At 43.9% G+C, this 22,695-nt stretch overlaps 2 protein-coding genes across 3 annotated transcripts; one reads left to right on the top strand and one right to left on the bottom strand.

The window, feature by feature from the left end:
• Nucleotides 1–698: 698 nt before the first annotated feature.
• Nucleotides 699–7,345, top strand: bco1l (beta-carotene oxygenase 1, like; the record flags this gene model as incomplete). Its single annotated transcript, XM_079296330.1, has 11 exons — nucleotides 699–762; nucleotides 1,439–1,567; nucleotides 1,670–1,799; nucleotides 3,326–3,473; nucleotides 3,563–3,710; nucleotides 4,861–5,081; nucleotides 5,666–5,932; nucleotides 6,008–6,113; nucleotides 6,185–6,279; nucleotides 7,011–7,122; nucleotides 7,191–7,345. The coding sequence occupies 11 exons, from the start codon at nucleotides 699–701 to the stop codon at nucleotides 7,343–7,345; spliced, it is 1,575 nt and encodes a 524-aa protein (XP_079152456.1).
• Nucleotides 7,346–8,543: 1,198 nt separating this feature from the next.
• Nucleotides 8,544–22,597, bottom strand: eif5b (eukaryotic translation initiation factor 5B). Of its 2 annotated transcripts, none has more exons than XM_079296323.1 (26): nucleotides 22,503–22,597; nucleotides 20,506–20,622; nucleotides 20,363–20,426; nucleotides 19,792–19,932; nucleotides 19,177–19,696; nucleotides 18,955–19,085; nucleotides 18,795–18,872; nucleotides 18,558–18,708; nucleotides 18,282–18,374; nucleotides 18,086–18,184; nucleotides 17,641–17,700; nucleotides 17,278–17,543; nucleotides 17,088–17,195; nucleotides 16,894–17,004; nucleotides 13,167–13,234; nucleotides 12,859–13,000; nucleotides 12,659–12,790; nucleotides 12,235–12,417; nucleotides 11,998–12,159; nucleotides 10,967–11,098; nucleotides 10,746–10,877; nucleotides 10,556–10,632; nucleotides 10,308–10,472; nucleotides 10,092–10,230; nucleotides 9,812–9,973; nucleotides 8,544–9,641 (listed from the first exon to the last, which is right to left on the bottom strand). In XM_079296323.1, the coding sequence occupies exons 1-26, from the start codon at nucleotides 22,535–22,537 to the stop codon at nucleotides 9,534–9,536; spliced, it is 3,576 nt and encodes a 1,191-aa protein (XP_079152449.1). In that variant the 5' UTR covers nucleotides 22,538–22,597; the 3' UTR covers nucleotides 8,544–9,533. The 2 variants fall into 2 exon arrangements, with proteins under 2 accessions (XP_079152449.1, XP_079152450.1); XM_079296324.1 differs by having other exon boundaries at nucleotides 19,183–19,696.
• Between the last annotated feature and the right edge of the window lie 98 nt (nucleotides 22,598–22,695).

The following is a 22,695-nucleotide window of genomic DNA, read 5'->3' as shown; positions in this document are numbered from 1 at the left end:
TATTTTGATAGACAGTAATTTCAATCAGATTTTAAATGTAAATAAATGGGTTTAAAGTAAATATTGTAGTGGACTTCATAAATGTACTGTTCTATAGATACACATGTATATAGTTGATGACGGAGTGCATTCAGACGGGCGATAGTGGGTTCAGATGTCAGAACAACCGCTCACAGATAATCAGTCGGTTCAAAGGTTCTTCCGGCAGCACCTTTTTGTGTCCGCATGTTCCCTTTCAAGTTAAAAGCACAGGCAGGGAATGAATCGCTGTAGATTCGCAGTGAAACACAGCGTCTGAACTGAAACTCAACACTGCTCTTTTGAAGGAACGCTTTCTTTTAAATGAGACAAAAATAAAACGAGAGAAACGTTGAGAGGACATTTGATTCTTTAAGTCTTATGACTGAGGCCCAAATAAAGCTCAGTCCACGTTGTTCTCACTGTAATCATGTGGCGCTTTCAGTAGGTCACAGGTCGTCAGACCCCCCCCACCGAACAGTCTTTTATTGTGAAAAGCAGAGTGAAGTCCACAGCAGAGCGGTTACATAATCCACGAACTTTATACGTTTTCTGAGATCTGGAGATGATCACGTAGACCGACGGAGGCCACATAAGATCAGCTGCTGTCAGTCCGTGTGTTCAGTTTGCTGAAGTGGTGCACTCTGGGAAATATACACGAGGCTTGTAGGTCGAGAAACATGCAGTCGATTTTTGCAATAAATGGATTGGAGACTCCCGAGCCGGTGAAAGCTCAGGTGAAAGGTCAGTTTGAGTCTCACATGGTTTACAAACAAACATTTGAATAAGCTGTTCATAAATTGATTTAGTTTCAGATGCAGAATTTCTGTCAAAGGATTATAGAACGTTTATCATAATATAAAGACTTTATGTGTAAAACTATTGAAGCTGCACACTGTAGCAGCAGCTCTGTGTTTTGTTGGTTAAAAGATATACATGTGATATTTTAATACACACAGGACTGTCACTGTAATGTGTGTTGAAATGAAAATGTGCGACGCTTAATTATTTATGCATTTTAAATACATATTTAAATGTAAATTAAAAGGCGTTTGTGGAAAAACTGAGAGACATTTAATTAAAGTGTGTTGGAAATATTAAAATAAATACTGTGGCGTAACAACAGACTGTGAACTTGATCATTAGACAATGTTCCATAATATATATATATATATATATTTATTCATGCATGAAGCAGAACATTAATCAATCATCACAGTGGGGAGAGTTGATTTATTTCTTCACTGTTTTGTATTTTAGTTGTTATTTTATCTAGGTATGAAACGTCTCTTCAATAAGTTGACTTTGTTTTATTTCACCTTCTTGTTTACATTGTGTTTCCCCTCTGAGTCGTAGTGTCACAGGAATATACCAAAGACAGTAAACGAGGTAGAATACCTGTGTGACCTCTGACCTGCAGGGTCCATCCCGTCCTGGCTGCAGGGAACTCTCCTGAGGAACGGACCGGGCCTGTTCTCCGTGGGCAGCTCCGAGTACAACCACTGGTTTGACGGCATGTCGCTCCTTCACAGCTTCACCTTCGCCAACGGTGAGAAAAGAAAAGAATTCAGATTTACATGAAACATGATCTCACTGAAGGGACGTTAGACCGGTTGCTGTGAGACTTTACCTGGAGGTGGTGCCGTTTCAGGTGAGGTGACCTACAGGAGTAAGTTTCTGAAGAGCGACACGTACAAAAGGAACATCAAGGCCAATAGAATCGTCGTCTCAGAGTTTGGAACCATGATCTACCCGGATCCCTGCAAAAACATCTTTTCCAGGTACAGAACAAGTAAAGATCTGTTTCAGTTCATCCAGAGCATTTAGAGATCTGCGTTAGTCCGTCCAGAGCATTTAGAGATCCGCCTTAGTCCGTCCAGAGCATTTAGAGATCCGCGTTAGTCCGTCCAGAGCATTTAGAGATCTGCGTTAGTCCGTCCAGAGCATTTAGAGATCCGCCTTAGTCCGTCCAGAGCATTGAGAGATCTGCGTTAGTCCGTCCAGAGCATTTAGAGATCTGCGTTAGTCCGTCCAGAGCATTTAGATATCTGCGTTAGTCCGTCCAGAGCATTTAGAGATCTGCGTTAGTCCGTCCAGAGCATTTAGAGATCCGCGTTAGTCCGTCCAGAGCATTGAGAGATCTGCCTTAGTCCGTCCAGAGCATTGAGAGATCTGCATTAGTCCGTCCAGAGCATTGAGAGATCTGCGTTAGTCCGTCCAGAGCATTTAGAGATCTGCGTTAGTCCGCCCAGAGCATTTAGAGATCTGCGTTAGTCCGTCCAGAGCATTTAGAGATCCGCCTTAGTCCGTCCAGAGCATTTAGAGATCCGCGTTAGTCCGTCCAGAGCATTTAGAGATCTGCGTTAGTCCGTCCAGAGCATTTAGAGATCCGCCTTAGTCCGTCCAGAGCATTGAGAGATCTGCGTTAGTCCGTCCAGAGCATTTAGAGATCTGCGTTAGTCCGTCCAGAGCATTTAGAGATCTGCGTTAGTCCGTCCAGAGCATTGAGAGATCCGCGTTAGTCCGTCCAGAGCATTTAGAGATCCGCCTTAGTCCGTCCAGAGCTTTTAGAGATCCGCGTTAGTCCGTCCAGAGCATTTAGAGATCCGCGTTAGTCCGTCCAGAGCATTTAGAGATCCGCGTTAGTCCGTCCAGAGCATTTAGAGATCCGCGTTAGTCCGTCCAGAGCATTTAGAGATCCGCGTTAGTCCGTCCAGAGCATTTAGAGATCTGCGTTAGTCCATCCAGAATGAAGAGATCTGTGTTAGTCCGCCCAGAGCATTTAGAGATCCGCGTTAGTCCGCCCAGAGCATTTAGAGATCTGCGTTAGTCCGTCCAGAGCATTGAGAGATCTGCGTTAGTCCGTCCAGAGCATTGAGAGATCTGCGTTAGTCCGTCCAGAGCATTTAGAGATCTGCGTTAGTCCGTCCAGAGCATTTAGAGATCTGCGTTAGTCCGTCCAGAGCATTTAGAGATCTGCGTTAGTCCGTCCAGAGCATTTAGAGATCTGCGTTAGTCCATCCAGAATGAAGAGATCTGCGTTAGTCCGTCCAGAGCATTGAGAGATCTGCGTTAGTCCGTCCAGAGCATTTAGAGATCCGTGTTAGTCCGTCCAGGACATTTAGAGATCTGTTAGTCCGTCCAGAGCATTTAGAGATCTGTGTTAGTCCGTCCAGAGGATTTCGAGATCTGTGTTAGTCCGTCCAGAGGATTTCGAGATCTGTTAGTCCGTCCAGGACCTACTTCTGTGCTGATGTGAGGTTCATCTGTTGGTTGTACAGGTTGTCTTTGTTCAAACTCTCTGTAGGGCATTCACACACCTCAGCAACATCATCCCTGACTTCACTGATAACAACCTGATCAACATCATCCGCTACGGTCAGGACTACTACGCCTCCTCCGAGGTCAACTACATGAACCAGATTGACCCTGCTACCCTTGAGACTGTCGGCAGGGTAAGTTGGTCTCCGTCGCCTCCTCGAAGTACAGATACTTCCTCAAATGAATCATGTTCTCGTTGTACAACCTCTACACCGAATTCTAGATCAACTACAGGAACCACATTGCTCTGAACTTGGCGACGGCTCACCCTCACTATGACGACGAGGGCAACACCTACAACATGGGCACCGCCATTATGGGCCTGGGCCTGCCTAAATACGTCATCTTCAAAGTCCCAGCTGATGCTTCAGGTAAGGTGGTCCACAGGGATCTGATTCCACTTCAAAATCCTAAAGATCTGGTGTTCATGTGGATGCTGGAGGTCTTTACTGCAGGGGAACTTTGTATTTTAGATTATTTACAGCAATAAAGTTACTTTATTGAACCTGAGCTGCAGAAGTCACGTTCTTATCTAAATTGTTTTGTGATGCTGCAATCAGACTGTCCTGGAAACAGACTTGATATCAGCAACGTCCTCAAAGATTGGCAGCGTGGCAGAAGATACCGTCTCTTCAGAAGACATTATGTAAACAGGAAATCTGGTTTCTCTGTTTGAGATGGAGAATTAAGGAGCAAAGGAGTAATATTTTGAGGAAAAGTTGGGAGTTCTAAGAGACTTGCAGCCTCTGAGAAAGAAACCAAAACTAAGAGTCAATACAGAGTCCAGCTGAGGCTGATGAATGTCTTTAGTTCTGCAGTAATTTGTCCATAAACATGTTGACCTGATGAGAAGTCTGAGGATCAACATAGTTGTTGCAATTCATCCTGAGGGGAACATGAATGATGAAACCACAGAAACCGGAGAAGACGGACTGACAAACCATCCTGGAGCGGGACGCTCAGAGCGGCGGCCATTGTCTATGTGCACCGTTGCCATTGTGACCGTTGAAGCGATCTAATTTACATATAAAGTAAACAACCTTGCGGCAACTCAAACGACTAAAACAAGCAATGGAGCTGTAACATTACAAGGCAAGGCAAGTTTATTTGTATAGCACATTTCAACAACAAGGTAATTCAAAGTGCTTCACATAAAACCATTAAAAGCATCAAAACATAAGGCAAAAGAAAAGGAGATTTAAAAACAATTAAAAAACAGTGTAAGAACAAAGCTTGGAGAGTAGCAACTTCTTTGGCTGATTGTCTGTAATCAGTGGAGCACCAAAGCATGGTGGAGCTAGAGAGACTTGCAGACTGGCTAGTTGGCTAGCTTAGTAATTCCACCATGCTTTCATGCTACACTGAACCTCACTCCCCACCGCTAGGAGAGGGACAAGCTAGCTAGCTAACTAGCCAGCCGTTCGTCTCCAGAGTTGGAAACAATCCCCAATTTTCTTTTGCACAAGTTCAATAAACATCCGACAATAATAAAGGTACTTACAGTGTTGATGTTTTTTCCAGATAAAGAGCGCAAGAAGCCGGCGCTGAGGAAAGTCCAGCAGGTGTGTTCGATCCCGTTTCGTTCCACTCGGTTCCCGAGTTACTTCCACAGCTTCGGCATGACCGACAACTACATCGTGTTCGTGGAGCAGCCCTTCAAACTGGACATCGTCAAACTGGCCACCGCCTACTTCAGAGGGGTCAACTGGGGCAGCTGCCTCAAATTTGATGAGGATGACATCGTGAGTCCCCCACCTACAATGACCTTCATTTACAAACAATTAAAGTCAATCAAACTGGATGTTGTGACGGGAAAACAAGGCTATGGTTTAGTTAGTGTCCCCAAAAGAACTCCAGCAACACTTGTGGTATGTGCAACTTGATTGTTGTTTATTGGTTCAGCTTGTGGTCCAACAATAGATGAGGTTCTATTTACAAGTGTGGCTGGGGTTTTACTTTTTCAGACAACTTTTGTCACATGACTGCTGGTCTCCGGTGAATCAATCATGACTTCACCGAGGGGCTCACGCTTTCATGTTTTTTCAGAATCTGGTTAAAGTAAACGCTTTATTTGTGGCGAGATTCTAAATGGGACATGGAGAATATTATGTTTTGGTTGCTTTTCTGACGGAAACGTTCGTCACACATGATGTGTTCAAGGGCCCTGGGAAAGATGAATATCTTACGATAATGAGGGTTTTTACAGCTAGCCGATGGTTTAAAGAAAACATGCTTGTCACCTGACCCAGGTGTGTTGCATACCGCTGACTAACCCTCCAACAGGTCTGCAGATCGACATTATAACCGTTTGCTTTTCCTTCCCGAGACTTTGTTCCACGTCGTCAACAGAAAGACGGGACGGGCCGGGTCCACCCGTTTCTACGGCGACGCCCTGGTGGTCTTCCACCACATCAACGCGTACGAGGACGACGGCCACGTGGTCTTCGACCTGATCGCCTACAAGAACAGCAACCTGTACGAGATGTTCTACATCCGGAACATGAGGCAGGAGACCGACGACTTCGTCCAGACCAACAAGAGATTTGCGCCGCCGGTGTGCCAGAGGTTCGTCCTGCCGCTCGACGTCCACAAGGTGAAGTCCGACAACCGAAACACGCCCGAGACGACTTTTAAGAGTCGCATGTGTTGACAGTTTGTGGTTCTCCAGGACGCCCCCAGAGGATCCAACCTGGTGACCCTGGCGAACACGACGGCCCAGGCGGTGATGCGGGAGGACGGCTCCATCTACTGCCAGCCAGAAACTCTGTTTGACGGTTCGTCATCCGCACACAGATTGAAGAACGTTTAATCGTTCTCGAGCTAACAAGTACCGGTTCCTCCTCAGGCCTGGAGCTGCCGGGAATCAACTACAATTTCAACGCGAAGAAGTACCGATACTTCTACGGCTCCAAGATGGAGTGGTCGCCTCATCCCAACAAGGTGAAGCACCTCCGACAATCAAATGTGTAGATCAATCGTTCCACCGTTTTGGTCCAGACTGAAACATCTCAAACACTCGTGTTCCCAGAGGAGAGGGGTTAGCAGGAGCTGCGACCTCACACACTTAACCTCAATGGCAAATTCCAGCCTCCGAGGGTAAAAACTGACATTTTTGTGGACCGACCGACACATCCGAGTTTTTTAATTTGTAAAATTTGTTTTTTAATTTTACTTTTGTTTGTGACCAAATATCTGCAAAAGTGCATTCACATCAGCCTCTGCTGTACTTTCTGGGGTTTGGGGAAAACAATTGATTCTGAGATGCATCTTTCTCTTGAAAAATCATAATCGGTGCAGAAAAACTGAATTCTCAACGTTACGATCGGCCAGAGCAGTTGTGAGATCGGGCTGTCCGTTGCTTATCGCTGCTCCTGAGCGCAACAGACGTGAAACACATGCGCCTTGTTTCGCTTCTGAGCTAAGCTAAATGCTAGCAGAGTTTTTGTGAAGGTACCCCTTTGGTTTAAAAGCTAATGTATGGAACCATTTCTCTTTTTCTTCTTCTTCCGCCCGACTCGGAGAAGGGTGATGCGCCAGCGCTCAGTATTTCTGAGCCCGGGGCGCTAGCGCCCACTACTTCCCGATAACGGGAGGATTTCTTTGAAGAGATGAATTGCATCGTAGCTCTCTGACTCGGAATAGACTCCAATTCTCTGTCGTTCGTCCAACAGTTGGCCAAGTTCGACATCGTCACCCGGAGACACGTCGAGTGGCAGCAGGAGAACTGCTTCCCTTCGGAGCCGGTGTTTGTCGCGTCTCCGGGCGCCGTGGAGGAAGACGACGGTGAGCAACGCTCTTGCTAATCTCGGGGTTAAATCCCCGACCGACTCTGACCGATTTCTTTCTTTCAGGCGTGATCTTATCGTCCGTGATCTCTCCGGATCCGAACAGCTCCCCGTTCATGCTCGTCCTCGACGCCAAGACCTTCGAGGAGATCGCCCGGGCCTCCATCCCGGCCGACGTCCACATGGACCTTCACGGACATTTCATCCCGGCCGCCGTCTGATGGCCCAACAAACCCGTCTGGATTGATTAAAATGTTATTGTCTTGAAGAGAAGGTTCAGTGACCTTCGTTTCGTTTATTGAAACATTGTTCTTCATTTTGTTGTTCATTGTAAAAGCGACGTGTTAACAAAGTTCAGGCAGATCTCCATTAGATGTCCTGCTCCCCAGAGGATGGACCCGTTTAAAGTCCCATCCTCAGCACAGAGTTGTTGCACAGTAAGATATCGTCTTTCAGACATTTGTTGTTTATTTAGCAAGAAAAATCTACATTAGAAAAGTCTGTTTTCCACTGAAGCCAATTGTTAAAACGTATTTTATTGGATTGAGTTTATTACCATATTAATATATGTATTTATATAAATATATTATTATATTTATCTGGCTTGATTGTTAATTAAAAAGTTACATCAACAGTAATATCCGTGTAATCTATGAAACGTCTCTAATTGTCCCGTATTGAATTAAAAAATGTTAAAGCCGTGAAATCACCTGCGTTCATCGTTTGTCAGTCATAACAAACACATTTAAACATAATTTATATACAATACACTTTAATTATTTTTTATTTATTTTCATTGCAAATATTTTACAAAGTCAGAAGAAGGTTGTTTGTCAGAATCGGATCTGGTTTCATCTCGTTGTCTGTGTGAATGCTTGTGTGTATATTATATATATATATACGTATATATACATATATATATATACGTATATATACGTATATACGTATATATACGTATATATATATATGTATATATACGTATATATACATATATATATACGTATATATACATATATATATACGTATATATATATATATATATACGTATATATATATATACATACATATGTATATATATATACATACATATATATATATATATATGTATATACATACATATATATATATATATACATACATATATATATATATATACGTATATATATATATATATACGTATATATATATATATACGTATATATATACATACATATATATATATATATACATATATATACGTATATATATATACATATATGTATATATATATATATATATACGTATATATATATATATACATATATGTACATATATGAATATACATATATATATGTATGTATGTATGTATACATATACATACATACATATATATATAAATAAAGGATTTTTAGTTGATATATATATATATATATGAATATTTATGTATATAAATATATGTATTGTCATACAACTAAAAACCATGTATTTAAACGTTTCAGACTAAGAAAGTCTGCGTCTGTCGATATTACATTTTTTGGTTTAAAAATTGAAATAAAATATAATTGCAGATTTTTTTTTGCAGTTTTGCATTTTAAACTAAATATTTGTAAAATTAGAATTCTGCAATGAAGGTTTATTTTTGCTTGTTTTTATTGCAGAATTATTTGTGAAATCTTGTTTTCACAAGAAACAAACCCAAATCAGGATACGACTCACATTGAAATGCAAAGGTTCGGTTTGTAATTTCTTTTTCTTTTCAAAGATCAAGAAAGTGAAAATATTTACGATAAAAAGCTTCTCAAAGAAAGCGTTTTTCTGTTCAGCAATCTTTATGTAGCGACAGTCGCAGAGTTTCTTCTTCTGGACAGCAAACAGGTTTCATCAGAATCAGAGTTTATGACGTCAGCAGAAAGTTTAAAATCGTCGAGTCTTTAACGTCTTTTAAAGTCAACGACACCGCTTCAATGATTTGTTGGTCTTTTGTGAGAACCAGAAGAAAAGACGTATTTTTACGTCCTCTTCCTGCCCTGCCGCTGCTCAATACAAATCCCATAATGCACCTGTGTTTGGCTGCACATTGGCTCCTCGTTCAGCTCGTTAAGTCTGGTGAAGGATAAAGGGGGGCGGAGCCTGGGACACGAAGCCACAAACCAGAGAAGAAGAAGAAACAATAACAACGTTGATGCTGAAGAACAGGCACGTTGGAATACTCTGTGTGTGTGTGTGTGTGTGTGTGTGTGTGTGTGTGTGTGTGTGTGTGTGTGTGGTAACTTTCACTGTTGCACAACAGCAGAAAAAACAGTTTGTTTCTCACAGAAAAACACTTTTTTTCATCGTTATTTGTTTTGTCCCTTTCCTGTTTCCGGCATGGTCTACGGGAGGAAGTGTGTGTTCAGCTGTGTGTGTGTGTGTGTGTGTGTGTGAGGTCCCTCAGATGATCTCGAAGGTCTTCTTCAGCTCCATGATCAGCTGCCAGTCGGTTTTCTGCATCTCGTCTCTGAACCAGTTCTTCAGAGCGTCGATGGACGCCCGCGTGATCTGAACCACACAAAGAAACTCAGCACTTCCTGCTGGTGTTTCACAATCAAAGCCCGTCAAAGTAAAACTATGATCAGAAATTAAAAGTTTATGGAAATGATTGTAAATAAAACACACAACTTCATTAAAACGACGTCAACAGTAGCAATACTTGTAGAACTCCTCCTCACCTTGCTGACGATGATGTCTGTGCCTTCAAAATGGCGTCCGTACATCTTGGGGGACTCTCCGGGTATGGGTTCTATCTTGATGCAGATCTCTTGACCCTTCTTAGCGCTCTCCACTGACTTGTGATTCATCTCGATGCTCGTCACGATGCCGATGTCCACGAACTATTAACGTTCATGAAGCAGGAACGCAAGGAGTTAGTCGAAACAAATACACACCTTTATTTTGAAAGGGTGGGGGGGGGGGGAGGAACGAGGAAGAGGAGTTCGAGGGGGGTCTTACCCCTTTACTGGGGACACAGAGGGGGGTCCCCTGCCTCAGGACTCCGGCCTCGATGGTGACCCCCATCACGATCGGGTCTCTGGAGTTAAAGATGAACTGAGGAAGAACCTTCAGCTTCGCCGGGAAAACCGCAATATTCCTAAAAAACACGTTAAAAACTTCATAATTCATCTCCCGCAGTACTTAAACACAGAGTACACGGAGTAGAGTGCGTACTTGAACTCGTCCTGCTTGGCCTTCTTGTAGTCCTCTCTGAACTTGGTGAAGGAGTCAAACAGATGGTAGATGATCTCGGCCCAGAAGATCCGGACTCCCAGACTGTCGGCCATCTCCTGACTCTCCCTCTCCACCTTCACGTCGAAGGCCAGGATCACTGCGTACCTGCACACACAGGCGCGTATTTTAAATATACATACACACATATATACATGTATGTATGTATATATATATATTGGGTGACGTACTGCAGGTCGTGCTCCAGCATCGCGGATGCCTTCATCACGTCCTTCTTGTGAACCGGACCGATGTTGATGCCGGCGTACTGCAGACACACACAGAGAGGTCAACTTCCTGCTGCTTTTCAGAGTAAAATACCCCGATCACACACACGGTGAGGGGGATTTAGAGTCAGGAGACACACAGACAGGTACTCACAGGGACCTTAGAGGTCCTCAGGAACTCCAGCAGAGCCTCCAGAGAGCCGAGTGTTGACGCCTGAACATAAACTCCTTTCTCCTCCAGTTTGATGCAGCTCAGAGTCTGTTTGAGCTCACGGATCAGTTCGTCCTGGAACCAGCAGACAGACAGTCAGACAGACAGACAGGACACTGGGAGACTCATACACGACTGTAGGTGTGTGTGTGTGTGTGTGTTACCCTCAGCACTGGGATCTCGTCCTCCTTGTGAGCCACCAGCAGAGGGAGTCCTGCTAGAGTCTTCTCCAGATCTTTCCCCAGAATCTTCACTCCCTGAGCCGTACACACCTCCTTATGCTTCTCATACTGGTTCTGAACCAATCAACACATCACAGGATCAATTGACCAATCAACACATCACAGGATCAATTAATCAATCAACACATCACAGGATCAATTAACCAATCAATCAACACATCACAGGATCAATTAATCAATCAACACATCACAGGATCAATTAACCAATGAATTAACCAATCAACACATCACAGGATCAATTGACCAATCAATTAACCAATCAACACATCACAGGATCAATTAACCAATCAACACATCACAGGATCAATTAACCAATCAATCAACACATCACAGGATCAATTAACCAATCAATTAACCAATCAACACATCACAGGATCAATTGACCAATCAACACATCACAGGATCAATTAACCAATCAACACATCACAGGGTCAATTAACCAATCAATACATCACATGATCAATTAACCAATCAATACATCACATGATCAATTAACCAATCAATACATCACATGATCAATTAACCAACCAATACATTACAGGCTCAATTAACCAATCAATACATCACATGATCAATTAACCAATCAATAAATCACATGATCAATTAACCAATCAATACATCACATGATCAATTAACCAATCAATACATCACAGGATAAATTAACCAATCAATTAACCAATCAACACATCACATGATCAATTAACCAATCAACACATCACAGGATCAATGAACAAATCAACACATCACATGATCAATTAACCAATCAACACATCACAGGATCAATTAACCAATCAATCAATTAACCAATCAATACATCACATGATCAATTAACCAATCAATACATCACAGGATCAATCAATCAATCAATTAATCACAGGATCACACATCCAGGAGGAAGAACAAGAGCAGGAAGAGTCCAACCCAGAATCCCAGACCTCTATTTTGAAGCTCACCTTGACTCTGAGCTCCTTCAGAGGGGGGGGCAGCAGCAGCCCCCGTATCTGCGTTACGATTGGTCCCTCCACCCCCGGAACGATGATGGTCTCTCCCTCCCTCAGGACCCCGTTGATCAGGATCACGTCTATCGTGGTCCCCATACCGGGAAGAGCTTTCACCTGAACACATGGACTTCATCATGAGACACTCGGTGGATCAGTGGAGACAGCAGGCAGACAGACACCCTGTCTCACCTCCATGACCTGGGCCCTCAGCTCGTCACAGTGGGCTAGCCTACGAGCTAACATGGTCTGGGTGAGCTCCACCAGCAGGGCGATGAGGTTCCCCATCCCGTCTCCGCTGTGGGCCGAGGTGGGAACCAGAGACACGAAGGTCCGCGGGTCTTTGTTCTCGAAGAACAAGGCGGCGTTGAGACCCTGAGAAGAACCCAAAAAAGAAACTTGTTTTCTTTAAAACAATCCCCGAAAATACACCAAAGAAGCTGAAAAAAACCTCGTTATCGTAGGATTAACATCTTTCCCACGGTCCTTGAACACATCTGAAACATTTTATATCCTTGATTTGAACGTCTATGAACCAATCAGATAGCTTGACATATAATACATGAACATGTGAAAAGGAGCTCTGTGATTGGTGGATTGAGTGATGACGTCACACCTGCTGAGCGAACTCCACGATCACGGCCTTCACTCTCTCGTCAAACTCGTCCTTCGTGTTCTTCTTCTGCTTCTTCAGCGTCGTCACAAAGTCCGTCTCTGGACTCCTCTTCCAGTCATAGAGACGGTCAACCTGAGGAGGAGCAGCACCGTGAGGAGGAGGAGGAACACCGTGAGGAAGAAGAGGAGGAGGAGACCCACCTTGTTGAGGGCCACGATGAAGGGACACTTCTTCTCCTTCAGCAGGTTGATGGACTCCAGCGTCTGAGGCTCCAGACCGTGCATGATGTCCACCACCAGGATGGCGATGTCACACAGAGAGCTGCCTCTGTTCCTCAGGTTACTGAGAGAGGAACATCACACCCCGGTTCACAACCCGGTTCACAACCCGGTTCACAACCCTGGTTCACAACCCGGTTCAGAACCCGGTTCACAACCCGGTTCAGAACCCGGTTCACAACCCTGGTTCACTTTATACTACGAGTACCTTAGCAGTGCGGTATTAGTACCTGAAGGACTCGTGTCCCGGTGTGTCGATGATCAGCATCCCGGGGATCCGGAGGTTTTCTTTTTCAAACTGAACCAACGACATTCAGATCAATACGTTAATAATGTGATCACAGTCGGTGACATCATCGATACGTTATAGTCGGTGACATCATCGATACGTTATAGTCGTGACATCATCGATACGTTATAGTCGGTGACATCATCGATACGTTAGTCGGTGACATCATCGATACGTTATAGTCGGTGACATCATCGATACGTTATAGTCGGTGACATCATCGATACGTTATAGTCGTGACATCATCGATACGTTATAGTCGTGACATCATCGATACGTTATAGTCGTGACATCATCGATACGTTATAGTCGGTGACATCATCGATACGTTATAGTCGTGACATCATCGATACGTTATAGTCGTGACATCATCGATACGTTATAGTCGTGACATCATCGATACGTTATAGTCGGTGACATCATCGATACGTTATAGTCGGTGACATCATCGATACGTTATAGTCGGTGACATCATCGATACGTTATAGTCGGTGACATCATCGATACGTTATAGTCGTGACATCATCGATACGTTATAGTCGTGACATCATCGATACGTTATAGTCGTGACATCATCGATACGTTATAGTCGTGACATCATCGATACGTTATAGTCGTGACATCATCGATACGTTATAGTCGTGACATCATCGATACGTTATAGTCGTGACATCATCGATACGTTATAGTCGTGACATCATCGATACGTTATAGTCGTGACATCATCGATACGTTATAGTCGGTGACATCATCGATACGTTATAGTCGTGACATCATCGATACGTTATAGTCGGTGACATCATCGATACGTTATAGTCGTGACATCATCGATACGTTATAGTCGTGACATCATCGATACGTTATAGTCGTGACATCATCGATACGTTATAGTCGTGACATCATCGATACGTTATAGTCGTGACATCATCGATACGTTATAGTCGGTGACATCATCGATACGTTATAGTCGGTGACATCATCGATACGTTATAGTCGGTGACATCATCGATACGTTATAGTCGTGACATCATCGATACGTTATAGTCGGTGACATCATCGATACGTTATAGTCGTGACATCATCGATACGTTATAGTCGTGACATCATCGATACGTTATAGTCGTGACATCATCGATACGTTATAGTCGTGACATCATCGATACGTTATAGTCGTGACATCATCGATACGTTATAGTCGTGACATCATCGATACGTTATAGTCGTGACATCATCGATACGTTATAGTCGGTGACATCATCGATACGTTAGTCGTGACATCATCGATACGTTATAGTCGTGACATCATCGATACGTTATAGTCGTGACATCATCGATACGTTATAGTCGTGACATCATCGATACGTTATAGTCGTGACATCATCGATACGTTATAGTCGTGACATCATCGATACGTTATAGTCGGTGACATCATCGATACGTTATAGTCGTGACATCATCGATACGTTATAGTCGTGACATCATCGATACGTTATAGTCGTGACATCATCGATACGTTATAGTCGTGACATCATCGATACGTTATAGTCGTGACATCATCGATACGTTATAGTCGGTGACATCATCGATACGTTATAGTCGGTGACATCATCGATACGTTAGTCGTGACATCATCGATACGTTATAGTCGTGACATCATCGATACGTTATAGTCGGTGACATCATCGATACGTTATAGTCGGTGACATCATCGATACGTTATAGTCGTGACATCATCGATACGTTATAGTCGTGACATCATCGATACGTTAGTCGTGACATCATCGATACGTTATAGTCGTGACATCATCGATACGTTATAGTCGTGACATCATCGATACGTTATAGTCGTGACATCATCGATACGTTATAGTCGTGACATCATCGATACGTTATAGTCGGTGACATCATCGATACGTTATAGTCGTGACATCATCGATACGTTATAGTCGTGACATCATCGATACGTTATAGTCGTGACATCATCGATACGTTATAGTCGTGACATCATCGATACGTTATAGTCGTGACATCATCGATACGTTATAGTCGTGACATCATCGATACGTTATAGTCGTGACATCATCGATACGTTATAGTCGTGACATCATCGATACGTTATAGTCGTGACATCATCGATACGTTATAGTCGTGACATCATCGATACGTTATAGTCGTGACATCATCGATACGTTATAGTCGTGACATCATCGATACGTTATAGTCGTGACATCATCGATACGTTAGTCGGTGACATCATCGATACGTTATAGTCGTGACATCATCGATACGTTATAGTCGTGACATCATCGATACGTTATAGTCGTGACATCATCGATACGTTATAGTCGTGACATCATCGATACGTTATAGTCGTGACATCATCGATACGTTATAGTCGGTGACATCATCGATACGTTATAGTCGTGACATCATCGATACGTTATAGTCGTGACATCATCGATACGTTATAGTCGTGACATCATCGATACGTTATAGTCGTGACATCATCGATACGTTATAGTCGTGACATCATCGATACGTTATAGTCGTGACATCATCGATACGTTATAGTCGGTGACATCATCGATACGTTAGTCGTGACATCATCGATACGTTATAGTCGTGACATCATCGATACGTTATAGTCGGTGACATCATCGATACGTTATAGTCGGTGACATCATCGATACGTTATAGTCGTGACATCATCGATACGTTATAGTCGTGACATCATCGATACGTTAGTCGTGACATCATCGATACGTTATAGTCGTGACATCATCGATACGTTATAGTCGTGACATCATCGATACGTTATAGTCGTGACATCATCGATACGTTATAGTCGGTGACATCATCGATACGTTATAGTCGTGACATCATCGATACGTTATAGTCGTGACATCATCGATACGTTATAGTCGTGACATCATCGATACGTTATAGTCGTGACATCATCGATACGTTATAGTCGTGACATCATCGATACGTTATAGTCGTGACATCATCGATACGTTATAGTCGTGACATCATCGATACGTTATAGTCGTGACATCATCGATACGTTATAGTCGTGACATCATCGATACGTTATAGTCGTGACATCATCGATACGTTATAGTCGTGACATCATCGATACGTTATAGTCGTGACATCATCGATACGTTATAGTCGTGACATCATCGATACGTTAGTCGGTGACATCATCGATACGTTATAGTCGTGACATCATCGATACGTTATAGTCGTGACATCATCGATACGTTATAGTCGTGACATCATCGATACGTTATAGTCGTGACATCATCGATACGTTATAGTCGTGACATCATCGATACGTTATAGTCGTGACATCATCGATACGTTATAGTCGTGACATCATCGATACGTTATAGTCGTGACATCATCGATACGTTATAGTCGTGACATCATCGATACGTTATAGTCGTGACATCATCGATACGTTATAGTCGTGACATCATCGATACGTTATAGTCGTGACATCATCGATACGTTATAGTCGTGACATCATCGATACGTTATAGTCGGTGACATCATCGATACGTTATAGTCGTGACATCATCGATACGTTATAGTCGTGACATCATCGATACGTTATAGTCGTGACATCATCGATACGTTATAGTCGTGACATCATCGATACGTACGTTCTTCACCATCCTCGTCTGCTCCTCGATCGTCTCCTTGGGGACGTTGGTGGCTCCTATCTGCTGAGTGATTCCTCCGGCCTCTCCGTCCTGAACGTTCGTGTTTCTCAGCTACACACACACACACACACACAGGAAGTAAACAGGAAGTAAACAGGAAGTAAACAGGAAGTAAACAGGAAGTGGGTGCTCACCTTGTCCAGGATCTTGGTCTTCCCCGTGTCCACATGTCCCAGCACACACACCACAGGAGACCTCAGCGTGTCCAGGTCGATGTTCTTCATGTTGTCTGCTCTCCTTTTCTATGGAAACACAGGAAGAGGAGGAGTCAGAGGCGGAGTCTCACCGTCCCCGTCCTCCTCCTCCTCCTCCTCTTCCTCTCACCTCGATCCTCCTCTTGGCTCGGTCGTACAGACGCTCGTCCTTCGTCCTCCCGTCGTCGTCCTCACTGGAGCTATTGTCGTCCGCGCTGTCCTTCGCCCTCCTCTTCCCGTGGCTCGGAGTCTCCTTTGTCGCCTCCTTCTCCTCCTCGCTCTCCTCCTCGTCGTCTTCCTCCTCTTCGTCCTCCTCCTCCTCGTCCTCGTTGCTGCCCGTAGGCTGAGGAGGAGCGCCGGTGTCGTCCTTCACCTCGATGTGGACTTTCTTCAACTCTGAGACAAGAGAGTATTCGTACAACGACTACTGCAGTACTGGTGGTATTTAATACTTCATTGAATGCGTCGCGCTCCTCCTCCTCCTCCTCCTCACCTTTCTCCTCATCGGTGGCGATGGCCTCCCAGTCGTCTACTGCCGGCTCTGGTTTCACCTCTGACCACAGAAGAAGAAATGAGGACAGACGGACAGGGACAAGGAGGACAAAGAGGAGGAAAGGAGACAAGGACAGACGGAGAGGGACAAGGAAGGTGGACAGAAAGGAGGACAGACGGACAGAGAGAGAGGAAAGGAGACAAGGAGGACAGACGGAGAGAGAGAGGAAAGGAGACAAGGAGGACAGAGAGAGAGGAAAGGAGACGATGAGGACAGATGGAGAGAGAGCGGAAAGGAGACGAGGACAGAGAGGAGGAAAGGAGACGAGGACAGATGGACAGAGAGGAGGAAAGGAGACACAGATAGATGGACAGGGACAAGGAAGGAGAAGAGAAAGGAGGACGGGTGAGGTGTTTGTCATGATGATAGATCACTCCTCACTCACCTGTCTCTGGAGTCGGCATCACAGCCGGCGTCTCGGCCTCCGTCTCCGTGGCAACAGGCTCGGGCGTCTCCGGGGTCGGCGAGGTGACCTCTGAGGTTTCTGTAAGGAGGGTTTTATATATTTATATGTATTTATACATATGTACGTATGTATAAATATACGTATCTATGTGTATGAATATCAGAGACCCGGGTACCTTCAGGGGGTTGAACCGTGGGCTTCTTCTTCCTCTTGTCCCCATAAACAGGCTTCTTCTTGGGCAGCGAGTCTCTGGAGGGAACCTCAACACCTGAACAGGTAACACACAGTTACTCCTCATCACGGGAGGCTAGCAGGTCACCACGTACAGTCTGTGTGCTAAGCTAAGCTAAGCAGGGCGGAGCATAGAAAGAGAGGAGGAACCAGGAAGTGATTCAGACACCTGATTGGCGGACAGAACACGATGTCTTCATGCTAAGCTAAGCTAACTCACCCTGAGCCTGCAGCAGCTTGAGCGTGGCCTCGGCCCGAGCTCGAGCCTCCTTCTGGGCTTTAGTCAGCAGCTTCCCCTCCTTCTTCAGTCGCTCCTTCCTCTCCTTCTCCTTCTGCTTCTTCTTCTCCTTGCGCTCCTGCTCCAGGCGCTCCTGGGGGGGGGGGGGGGGGGGGGTCAAAGGTCAGAGAGGAGTCTTGTACATGAGGTGATAACAATAAAGGAGGTGGTGTGTGTTACCTGCTCCAGCCTCTCCTTCTCCATCTCCTCCAGCCTCTGCAGGCGCTCCTCCTCCTCCCTCTTGGCTTGCTCCTCCTCCTACAAAAAACAACTAAACTCTTAAAAACATCATCAAAAGAAACAACTCAACTCGGTGACTACGTTTCCCAGAATGCCCCACCTCTTTCATCTGGGCCAGGGCCTCCTGCATGGCCTTCACTGTGGCCTTGCTGGGTCCCTTCTTCTTCTCCTCCTTCTCCACCTTCTCTCCCTTCTTCTTCTTCTTCTTCTTCTTGTCTCCCTCCACCTCCTCTGTGAGAAATAACGCAGCAGAAGAAGAGTGGTTAAAAACTGCTGCTTTAAAAAGGTGTGTTCACTGTTTATTAACTTGTGTCCATCTTACCGTCACCTGCTGGCTCCGCCTCTTCCTGCTCCTCCGTCACCGCCACAGGTGGAGCGTCCGGAGGGGGCGTGGCCTCTGCAGTCTTCTTCTCTGGCTCCTTCTGAGGCTCCACGCTGCCCTCCTTCTCCTTCTGCTTCTTCTGCTTCATCCTCTCCTCCTCCTTCTTCTTCTTGTCCCTCTCTTTCTTCTCCGCCTTCTTCTGCGCCGCCGTCTTCATCTTGGAGCCTCCCTCCACCTCTTCCTCCTCCTCCTCCTGCTGTTCCTCCTCCTCTTCTTCCTCGTCATCCTCACTGTCCACCATCGCCCCTTTACCTTTCTTCTTCTTCTTCTTCTTCTTCTCTCTCCTGTAAGTGAACTCCCCTTCCTTGTCGTCTTCTGACCCCTCCTTCTCCTTCTCCCCTCTCACATCTTTCACCTCCTCTTCCTCCGTCACCGACGCCTTTTTTCCTCCTTCGGTGTCGAGGCGAGATCGTGAGCCGCTGTCCTCATCGGAGTCAGAAGGAGGAGCAGCAGGAGGCGCCTGGAGGAGAAAGTATGGAGGCTCAGAAGGGGCAAAATTCCACTTAAGAAGACTCAGCATCTTGTTATTTTGGGTTGAAAGAGTTGCTTCCTCACCTTCTTGAGGTCTTTCTGCTCTCCATCAGCTTCACCTTCATCACCCTCCTCATCCTCGGGGCCGGCTCCGCCTTTCTTCCCCTTCCTGGTCTTCTTCTTCTCTGGTTTGGGAGGCTCGACGCTCTCCGGCTCCTCGGCCTTCTGAGGAGTCAAATTAATTATTGTTTAAAGATTTCAGTTTCTCTCGTTTCTGGAAATCTGACGACAACTTTGAGACGTTTTTAAAGAATTTCAGGAGGAAAATGAGGATTCCTTTTGGCGTCTAAAACACATTCTACATGCTGTGGACAGAGGAAGGCTAGCAGTTTCTCCCCGCTACCAGTCTTTGTGCTAAGCTAAGCTGAGCTTATTTTGTGAGAATAACTAAGAAAAATAATGCACATTTCTTTCTTATTCTTGTATGTAAACAAATAATCTTTCTACAGCAGCAACACAAGACGTTCTAAATCCTTAAAGCACACACAGACATATATATATGTATGTATATATAGATACATATATATACATATATATGTCTGTGTGCATATATACATTGATTATTCCGTCCTTCAGACTTCTTCGGTGAGCTTACCTTTGCTTTTCCTCCCCGAGTCTCCAGAGACAACTCCTCCAGCTCCTTCAGGATGTCGTCCTCACTGCAGGAGGTGAAACACACACATTAAAAGAGACGAAGAAGAAGACGAAGAAGATGATGAAGAGGAGGAGGCGTCGTACTCGTAGTCCTCCTTCTTGGCTCCTTTCTTCTTCTTCTTCCCCTTCACCTCCTTCGATGCTCCGGCTCCTTCGATCTCTGCGGCCAGAGCGTCGATGTCGACGCCGTCGTCTTTGGTGCTGAAGATCAATAACGAAAACAATCAATACGTGATATCAATAATATATAATATCTATATATATATATACACATATATATATATATACATATATATACATATATATATATATACATATATATAGTGTGTATATCTATATCACACTATATATATGTATATATATATATATATGTATATATATATATATATACATATATATAGTGTGTATATCTATATCTATAGATATAGATATAGAGAGAGAATACACCAGCCCAGGGACCAGGACTCTGTGGGGGGTTCAACATGTGACTGTGAGGCAGAGACAGACTCTTTGTCTCAGAACAATGTGGATGAAAAGCTGCTGACTGGACGCTTTTCATCACACAGACGTTTATATTTCCCATCAGCCACCTGTGAAACGCTCAGCATCTGACCTGAGACCAGCTTCGTTCTTCTGTACGCGAGACGTTATCAATAGACCACAATAAACATGACCTTAATGGACCAAAATAATATCAACGACAAATGTTTAGAACGTGACAGAGCTCTTTCATTTATTCATCTGTTTAAGTTCTTCACGATTTATTTCCCTGGTTTTTATTTCAATAAAAATGATTTGTTGCATTCATTTTTATTTCGATATTAAAGTTATTTTATTCATTTTTGAATGTATGTATTTTTTAAATTGTTGTATTTAAATGTTTTTGTTTATATATCTTCTGTATATTTTTTAAATGTATTTCTTTATGTATATTAGGGGTGTAACGGTACGCGTATTCGTATTGAACCGTTCGGTACGAGGCTCACGGTTCGGTACGCATGACGAACCGAATATGTTTGAATAAAAAAAAAAACCTTTATTTAAGCAGGTAGTCCCATTGAGATTAAAATCTCTTTTGCAAGATGTAAGTAACAATACAAGATGTAAGTAACAATACTACATAACATGAAGGAGCAGTTTTTGTTTTTTATGCTGATGTGTTGCTAAGAAGACACCCCAGAAGATGAGTCACTCAGGTATAGTTCCATCATTGTTCAAAGTCAAAGAATAACTTTATGATGTCAGTTGTAATGAATGAATATATTTTAAAATCAAGTACATTTCTCTGCATTTATAGTTTTCTACTGTACCGAACCGTGGCTCCACTGTATCGTACCCAACACAACCGTGAGCTTTGTGAACCGTTACACCCCTAATATACACACACATAAATTGAGAATTATTGTACATTACACTGCACTATATTTCCTAAATTACTTCTATTGTACATTATAAATATCTCATGTTTTTATAATTGTACGACATCATGCAGTATTATACTCCTGATGTACACAGGAGTACACAAACTGTCTCTACATTCACATACTACGTTAAAATACTCTTATAAACAGTAATATAATATTCTATAATATAACAATGTGCATAATATGCAGTACTTTTACTGCCTATAACTGATCGTACTTCCATGTAGTTCATGTTTTGATGGCAGTACTTGTACTGGAGTGTATATCTATTCAGCGTAGTACCTGTATACTGACAAAGTAAGGTGCTACCAACTAGCTTAGCATCACTCAAGTACACAGGTATTGTTAGCATGTAGCAACTAGCTCCCACATGCAGTTTAACGGCTGTTTAACGGACTGTCAGTGGCTCGTGCTCGATCATTAAAGCCCGCGAAAAAAAGAAAACGAGAAAAGAAAAAAAGCTGAAAGTCAGTGGAAGCTAACGCTAAGCTATGCTAACCATGATGCTAACCAGGCTGGTTTCTCGTGGTTTAAGTTAGCTCAGCACCAGCTAGCCGCTAAGCTAACGGCAGGGGCCTGTTTTTTTTGGACCTCAGACTTCACACCTGTCCCAGGTGTCCGCGTGCACACAGGTGCTGCGTGACGTGTTTTGTCTACCTGTCCTCTCCGGACTTCTTCTGTTTCTTCCCCATCCTGCTGGTTCTCCGGTTCTCCGGTTCTCTCCGCTGGAAACACGACGGGCTCGCATCCAGACAAAGATCGCCTATTATCGGACATTTAGGAAGAAGTCTCACTCCAAAGATAATAATTTAACGATCGTTAAAATTAGAAAATGTATTTTTGTTTCTTG

The sequence above is a fragment of the Melanostigma gelatinosum genome, assembly GCF_949748355.1.
Source record: "Melanostigma gelatinosum genome assembly, chromosome: 24".
Classification (NCBI taxonomy): domain Eukaryota; kingdom Metazoa; phylum Chordata; class Actinopteri; order Perciformes; family Zoarcidae; genus Melanostigma; species Melanostigma gelatinosum.
Note: the sequence above shows the minus strand (reverse complement) of the source record. Positions and strands in the feature narration are given on the sequence as shown.